At 42.1% G+C, this 8,268-nt stretch overlaps 1 protein-coding gene across 2 annotated transcripts; it reads right to left on the bottom strand.

The window, feature by feature from the left end:
- Window positions 1-114: 114 nt before the first annotated feature.
- LOC139379083 (gastrula zinc finger protein XlCGF49.1-like) lies at window positions 115-8,225 on the bottom strand. 2 transcript variants are annotated; one of them, XM_071121874.1, is made up of 4 exons: window positions 7,967-8,225; window positions 6,279-7,570; window positions 5,861-6,142; window positions 115-1,027 (listed from the first exon to the last, which is right to left on the bottom strand). In XM_071121874.1, the coding sequence occupies exons 2-3, from the start codon at window positions 6,377-6,379 to the stop codon at window positions 5,905-5,907; spliced, it is 339 nt and encodes a 112-aa protein (XP_070977975.1). In that variant the 5' UTR covers window positions 6,380-7,570; window positions 7,967-8,225; the 3' UTR covers window positions 115-1,027; window positions 5,861-5,904. The 2 variants fall into 2 exon arrangements, with proteins under 2 accessions (XP_070977975.1, XP_070977985.1); XM_071121884.1 differs by lacking the exons at window positions 115-1,027; window positions 7,967-8,225 and having other exon boundaries at window positions 2,396-6,142; window positions 6,279-7,282.
- Window positions 8,226-8,268: the final 43 nt, after the last annotated feature.

Raw genomic sequence — 8,268 nt, 5'->3', positions numbered from 1 at the left:
CTATGATTGGTGTTAAAACAGTTCTAATTAAATTATTAAATGAATTCACTCTACCTTAACCACAATCTATTTAAAAATGCATTGGTTTGTTATGAAAAATAATTATATTAAACATTTGCATTTAAAGTATAACTTTTTAATATATATAAACAAAGTGCATATTAATCTAACCATTCAAAAAGAATACAATCTGAACAGCATATTAGAATATTGCACCATGTCAAAGAAAAATAAATAACAATGTCTAAAACTGCAGCATCCCATTTAAAACATTAAACTGGTCCCTCTTTTCTCTCTCTTCTTTATTGGCATGTTATAACCAGCAGCACCATATTTAGCTTTTATGAGCGATTTGCATTCAGAAAACTGCCTCACTTTCGAGGGTCTGATGCGGTTTCTTCTCTCAGTAATTATTTGTCCCGTTTTTGAGAAGACCTTCTCAGAGGGAACGGATGTGGCCACTATATGCAGAGTCTCCCTGTCATGACTTTAGATAGCCGTGGGTAGACAGAGGCCTTGTTTTTCCACCAGCTCAGAAGATCTGCACATCTTTGGAGGAGGGGCTCCTCCATATATGACCGGACCTCCATTATGGCATCTGCTGAGGGATTCCTTCGTGCTGCATCCCCAGTTACTCTCTCGTCAAACAGCATCCAAACAGCAGACGTTTGTGGCACTACTGCTGGTGCTTCTGCTCCATCTGATTCCTCTTCTTCCTGTTGCCCTGGTGCCTGAGCCAGCTGACTGCTGGGGCTGTCCCTCCCTGCTGCTGAGGTTATTCTTTGAAGAGCCGCATCAATCGCTCTGGCATTTCTGAAGGCTAACTTCTTAAACCTGGGGTCAAGTGCAGGGGTTTCTGATAGCACGTGATTATATTCCATTCTGTGGAACTTTCTGTCCATTGATGAACATAAGGTGTCCATCAACTCTGTCACATGTCTTGTGGTTACATTTGATTCTCTCTGGTGGCTGGCTGTGATTCGCTGCAGACCCTTACACATGAGTATAATTTGAGGCTGTCGCATAGCTGAAAAGAGAGAACAGTAACTTATTAGTTCAGGTTCAATGTTTGTCTACTGATACTACATTGTCTTTTACTGCTCATATACATACAGTGGGGAGAACAAGTACTTGATATTTTGCAGGTTTTCCTACTTACAAAGCAGAGGTCTGTAATTTTTATCATAGGTACACTTCAAATGTGAGAGACGGAATCTAAAACAAAAATCCAGAAAATCACATTGTATGATTTTTAAGTAATTCATTTGCATCAAATACTTGTTCTCCCCACTGTATTTAGTTTGAGAGCCAGGCACCACACCCCAATAGGGATTTTCCCCACTTTAAGTTGAATGTAGGCACATACTTTTTTTGTATAAATAAATCTGAAATATTGTATTAAAATATGCAAATGAGGCAATCTCATAAAACTGTACATATTTGCATATCCCTTAAACTCATTTTTCTGGACACTGGATTAAGTCAGCCTAAATATTTTAGTTTAATTTTGTTATGACACTCCAGGACAGGATTTACTCGGAGCAGATTGTGGATAAATACTTTTTTATCTTTCTAGCTGTAAAATACACTTTAGGCACATTTTCTAAATAAAATGTACAGAATAAAATGTGTTGGTGTGTGGGAAAAGTCTGACTTTCGGGAAATTACAGTTAAAAACAAACATTGAATTCAAAAGACCAAATGCCAAACACATATTTAGACCTAATCACCATCTCCTCAAAGTAAGATACTACATAAGCCTCAGGACTACCTGGCCTGATGACTCCTTGCTGTTCCCAATCCACCTGATCGTGCTGCTGCTCCAGTTTCAACTGTTCTACCTGCGGCTATGGAACACTGACCTGTTCACCGGACGCGCTACCTTGTCCCGTACCTGCTGTTTTCGACTCTCTCTCTACTGTACCTGCTGTCTCTAACTCTGAATGATCGGCTATGAAAATCCAACTGACATTTACTCCTGAGGTGTTGACCTGTTGCACCCTCTACAACCACTGGGATTATTATTATTTGACCATGCTGGTCATCTATGAACGTTTGAACATCTTGGCCATGTACTGTTATAATCTCCACCCGGCACAGCCAGAAGAGGAATGGCCACCCCTCAGAGCCTAGTTCCTCTCTAGGTTTCTTCCTAGGTTCCTGCCTGAGTTTTTCCTAGCCACTGTGCTTTTACATCTGCATTGCTTGCTGTTTGGGGTTTTAAAGAAGGCCAGTTTTATTCCTTCTTTAGTTAGGACAACAGTTTTCAACTGTGCTAACAGAATTGCAGAAGGGTTTTCTCATGATCAACTAGTCTTTTAAAAGGATAAACTTGGATTATCAACCGTTTCCAGCTACAAAAGTCATTTACAACATTAACAATGTGTACACTGTATTTTTTTTTATTTTTATTTTATACTTTGTTTTTATTGTAGGAACACAAAGAGAGTACAAATAAAGTCACATTTTCTTTTACAAAAACAAATATCTGGCAGTTACAGTGCACTTCATACCTTCATCATCATATCATCATATTAGTTACATTGACATCTTTGAATTAGACCTTTTCCAAGTACGAAACCCAGTATTCTTGACCTCTCTCCTGTTGAGTTCTTAAAGCAAAGGTCATACGCTCCATGTGGTGTATTTCTTCTACAATGTCTATCCATTGTGTCACTGTGGGAGGGTCTTTTTGTAGCCATTTCGTAATGATAGCCTTTTTACTGGCTGCCAGTAGGACCTTCAAGAGGTACTTTTCTCTATGATGTAAGTTATCAGGTATTTCACCCATGTACAAAGAAATTAATGTTTATTCTATGTCAAATCACATTATTTTTCCAATGTTAGATCTTATTTCTCCCTATTCTCTCGATTGCAGGGCAAGTCCAAAAGATGAGTGTTCCGCCCTCAATAGGCCGCATTCTCTCCAACAAGGGTGTAGTGAGCCCGTCTGTTTTAATTTCAGTTTAGGTGTTATGAACAAACGTATAACATTCTTCCAACAGAATTCTCTCCATGACCTCAAGTTGGTGGAGCTTTGTTGAGTCTCTAATATATTCAACCATATTTCATCAGTTACTTCAATGTTAAGTTCCTCCTCCCATTTATTTTTAATATAGTTTATAGAATGTTTCTTTGAGGATTGAATACCCAAGTAGAGATTTGAAATAGTTTTTTTGTTACTCCCCAAGTTGTATGCGTTAGTGAATACTTGGATTAATTTTGGAGGTGCTCGAGGGTCAGTCACTTTTATCTCCCTTAAGAAATAGTGTCGAACTTGTAGGTATCTGTAAAAATCTTGTTTATCCAAGCCATGTTTTTTACTTAGGTCCTGGAAGTTATCTAGGTTCCCCTTTCTTATAATTGTACTGAATGGTGTGATGCCTTTCTGCGTCCATTGTTTAAATCTGCTGTCCTGAGTTGCAGGGATAAGTATGCGGGCCAACTCAGCAGTTTGATCTCTCTGTCTAAATTATTTTGCTTAACTACCCTAAACCATGTCTTCAGAGATAAATTAATCCACTGATTTTGTCTATTGTCTATTTATTTTACCATGTCCTTATTTCCCAAAACTGACTGTATGGATATCTCTGTCAAAGTAGTCTTGATGTCTTTCCATTTGGATTCGTATTCTGAATTGCACCAACACACCAGAGGTCTCAATCGGTCTGACACATAATAATCTTTTCGGTTTGGTAAGGCCACACCCCCACAGTTTCTTGGTAACTGTAATGTTGTATATCTAGTTCTTGGTCTCTTACTGTTCCAGATAAACCTTGATATCCATTTATCCCATTCCCTAAACTGTTTAGGAGGGATTTCTATGGGCAGTGATTGGAACAAATACAGTAACCTTGGCAGGATGTTCATTTTGATTGTTTAAATTCTACTACTAAGATCTAAGGGAAGTGAATTCCACCTGTCTAGGTCAAAATATATTTTATTGTTAATGTGATCATAATTCATGCAATAAAGTTTGGGTATATCTTTTGGTGAATTTACTCCCAGATATTTAATGGATGAAGAGGTCTAGTGGAAGTTATACCTACTCTTCAGCTCTTCCTGTGGGGTATAATATATATACTAGGACTTGGGTCTTGTGTACGTTAAGCACATACAAACATTTGGAACATATTCAGGGTAAAACATCCATCAATCTAGGTACACTTGAGCCTGGGTCTTTAAGGAATAACAGAACGTCATCAGCATATCTTACAGTGGGGCAAAAAAGTATTTAGTCAGCCACCAATTGTGCAAGTTCTCCCACTTAAAAAGATGAGAGGCCTGTAATTTTCCTCATAGGTATACTTCAACTATGACAGACAAAATGAGAAAAAAAATCCAGAAAATCACATTGTCGGATTGTTAATGAATTTATTTGCAAATGATGGTGGAAAATAAGTATTTGGTCACCTACAAACAAGCAAGATTTCTGGCTCTCACAGACCTGCAACTTCTTCTTTAAGGGTTTCCTCTGTCCTCCACTCGTTACCTGTATTAAAGGCACCTCTTTGAACTTGTTATCAGTATAAAAGACACCTGTCCACAACCTCAAACAGTCACACTCCAAACTCCACTATGGCCAAGACCAAAGAGCTGTCAAAGGACACCAGAAACAAAATTGTAGACCTGCACCAGGCTGGGAAGACTGAATCTGCAATAGGTAAGCAGCTTGGTTTGAAGAAATCAACTGTTGGAGCAATTATTAGGAAATGAAAGACATACAAGACCACTGATAATCTCCCTCAATCTGGGGCTCCACGCAAGATCTCACCCCGTGGGGTCAAAATGATCACAAGAACGGTGAGCAAAAATCCCAGAACCACACAGGGGGACCTAGTGAATGACCTGCAGACAGCTGGGACCAAAGTAACAAAGCCTACCATCAGTAACACACTACGCCGCCAGGGACTCAAATCCTGCAGTGCCAGACGTGTCCCCTTGCTTAAGCCAGTACATGTCCAGGCCCATCTGAAGTTTGCTAGAGAGCATTTGGATGATCCAGAAGAAGATTGGGAGAATGTCATATGGTCAGATGAAACCAAAATAACTTTTTGGTAAAAACTCAACTCGTCGTGTTTGGAGGACAAAGAATGCTGAGTTGCATCCAAAGAACACCATACCTACTGTGAAGCATGGGGGTGGAAACATGCTTTGGGGCTGTTTTTCTGCAAAGGGACCAGGACGACTGATCAATGTAAAGGAAAGAATGAATGGGGCCATGTATTGTGAGATTTTGAGTGAAAACCTTCCATCAGCAAGGGCATTGAAGATGAAACGTGGCTGGGTCTTTCAGCATAACAATGATCCCAAACACACCGCCCGGGCAACGAAGGAGTGGCTTCGTAAGAAGCATTTCAAGGTCCTGGAGTGGCCTAGCCAGTCTCCAGATCTCAACCCCATAGAAAATCTTTGGAGGGAGTTGAAAGTCTGTGTTGCCCAGCAACAGCCCCATAACATCACTACTCTAGAGGAGATCTGCATGGAGGAATGGGCCAAAATACCAGCAACAGTGTGTGAAAACCTTGTGAAGACTTACAGAAAACATTTGACCTCTGTCATTGCCAACAAAGGGTATATAACAAAGTATTGAGAAACTTTTGTTATTGACCAAATACTTATTTTCCACCATAATTTGCAAATAAATTCATTAAAAATCCTACAATGTGATTTTCTGGATTTTTTTTCTCATTTTGTCTGTCATAGTTTACCTATGATGAAAATTACAGGCCTCTCTCATCTTTTTAAGTGGGAGAACTTGCACAATTGGTGGCTGACTAAATACTTTTTTGCCCCACTGTATCTCTCCTCGAGGCTTCTACCAGTGCCCCCCTCCTCCACTACCTTTCCCTTTACTCACTGTCTTCTCCTCTTCCTCCAGGTCAAAGTCAGAATCACTCTCATTCAGACGCTCCTCCTCCTCAGGTTCATAGTTCCACTGTCGCCTGCTCCTCCACTCTCGCACCTCCCTCCCTCCCCACTCTCCCCTTGGTGATAGCGTGTGACGAGGTTCTTGAGGCTGACGTTGTGGTCAAAGCTCTTGACGCAGCGCTGGCATTTGAAGGGCCTCTCCCCAGTGTGGACGTGCAGGTGGGACTTCAGCTGGCTGGCCTGGGCAAAGGAACGCTGGCACACCTGACACCTAGCAGGAGCAGAACGTAATGGAAAACATTAACACTTTGCAGTCCACTTTCAGCTGATAATACAAACAAACAAAAAAAACATAGGGAGATGTGTTCAGTATCAAACTAACAGAGTATGCAGTATAAAACACCTACCTGAAGGATTTGTTGTCACTGTGGCTCAGCTCGTGCTTCTCAAGCTTGCTAAGTTGGGGGATTTCCTTGTAGCACGTGTTACAAATGTCTCTTGGACTCATGCTCTCTGAAATGGCAGTTCCGTTTCAATATGTTGTAAAATCCCCAGGGGCATTTGGAGCACCTATAGTGCAACTTTTTGACCTGGTGGTCATCCTTCTCGTGGGTCTGCTTGTCTTCCCTGGCCTTGAAGTGCTTGAGGCAGAACTTTCAAGGAGTAGACATGCTCTTGATGGTGAAGCCTCTGGTGATGCTTGAGGCCAGCTTCATCCATGCAGCGCTTCCCACAGACAGAACAGCTTGAACTTGTTCACACTGGTGCTCCACACTGAGTAACGTTGAGATGAGGATGCCACAGTCTGGACAGAGAGGCCGTGAGCGTTTGGAGTGCTCTCGACGGACGTGCTCCTCATAACTGTCGAGGTCGTGGAACCGCATGCAGAGTTTGTCAAACCCAACAGGCTCCCCAGGCTGGCCATCACACACACAGCTTCTTGTGTCGGCATGGAGTGTAGGCTGGCTCGCTCGCTCCGTCTCTTGCGCTCCATCTCTCGCTCGCTTCGTCTCTTGTGCTCCATCTCTCGCTCGCTCACAGAATCTAAAGTCACCTCCGGCTCCAATGAGGGTTCCCACTCAGCATTAGCCTGCTGCTCCTCTCTGATGGGCAGTCCCTTCATCTGTCTGTCTCTCATCTCCTTTCTCCTCCTCTAGGTACAGAGCCCTTTCCTCCCTGTTGGGTGCAGTGCATCACTGTACTGTAGATCCTCAGTCACCTCCATCACCAGAGAGCCAGTCAGCTCCAGTTCCCCCTTCTCAAACACCATGGCAGCCAACAGCTTCTTCTCTTCCTCGCTGTAGGAGGCAACACTTCTAGTCTCCTGCTTCACAGACCCGTTCCTCTCCGTCCTCAGAAAACTACTGTCATCTTTGTATTCACGCGGCAGGCCCATTGACACTTCACTCACCTAATCAAAAGAAAACAGAGATCAGTGTTATTGGCTACATGATGAAGTGTGTTTGATTCATATGCATGCTGAAACCCATCTCATACAGCAGCATCATCATAACCTCTTAAACCACGGAGAACAGGTTAACTCATCTGAGCTTCTGGGCTGAATGTTTACGCACTGGTCCTCCTCAATGCACAGACAACATTCTTCAGTGGCACTGCTGCCTGGCGTCTGGCCTATCAACAGTGACTGTGTTAACACCCTTTCCCGACCAACCATGACGTCTGTCCTCGATGGCTCCCTCTTAACACAATAATAAAGAATTAGAAAACATATGTCCGTTTATATGGCTTGCCTACATGTCGTGCATAGAATGCCTACTGATGGGACATAACTTTTAATCTTACTGCTTGACATTTCCATTCTCTCATAATAGTCCCCTGGAAAAATGTTCTGAGCATACTAGTAACTTTCTGAGGTCGTCAGTCGGAGTATTGGCGTCAATGTTCAGGGCAACTTGCCATAGTCTCAATCGGTCGGATCTCTCAATGGAAGTTGGTGAAACATTATATTTGACCCAGTCCTTGTGTTTGTTATGGCAAGTTTTTACAGTGCAGTCACGAACCGTATTGGAACAGGCGATGGAAGTCCGTCGATGTAACGCAAGTCTCAGCACACTTAGCTAGCTCGCTAACTTACTTGCTAACGTTGTTCAGTGGTACGGTTACTGCCAATCAACAGTGTCGGTTTTAAAATCCTCTCCTGAACAACCATGCTGTCTGACCTTCATGGCTCCGTCTTGTCGACCAATGTGTTTACATACATAATAAAGAAGTAGAAAAAACTTATATAACATAGCTAGCTTTAAGCCATAGAAAAAAATTGGGCTAACTAAACTTCAGTAGCAAGCGCCATTTCATTGCATACCAGCTAGCTACAACAGAGATAATGGAGGAATGGAATTTCCATACCGTCTCTGCTACAAAGGCACATAAACAGGA

The sequence above is a fragment of the Oncorhynchus clarkii genome, chromosome 2, assembly GCF_045791955.1.
Source record: "Oncorhynchus clarkii lewisi isolate Uvic-CL-2024 chromosome 2, UVic_Ocla_1.0, whole genome shotgun sequence".
In the NCBI taxonomy this organism is placed as follows: domain Eukaryota; kingdom Metazoa; phylum Chordata; class Actinopteri; order Salmoniformes; family Salmonidae; genus Oncorhynchus; species Oncorhynchus clarkii.
The sequence above is the reverse complement of the archived record's forward strand: the minus strand, read 5'-3'. Positions and strand labels throughout refer to the sequence as shown.

Excerpts from the sequence above, each read along its gene's own strand:
- LOC139379083 (XM_071121874.1), bottom strand. The coding sequence starts at position 6,379 with ATGAGTCCAAGAGACATTTGTAACACGTGCTACAAGGAAATCCCCCAA. Across the intron at positions 6,143-6,278 it reads AGTGACAACAAATCCTTCAG|GTGTCAGGTGTGCCAGCGTT; the intron begins GTAGGTGTTTTA and ends TGCTCCTGCTAG.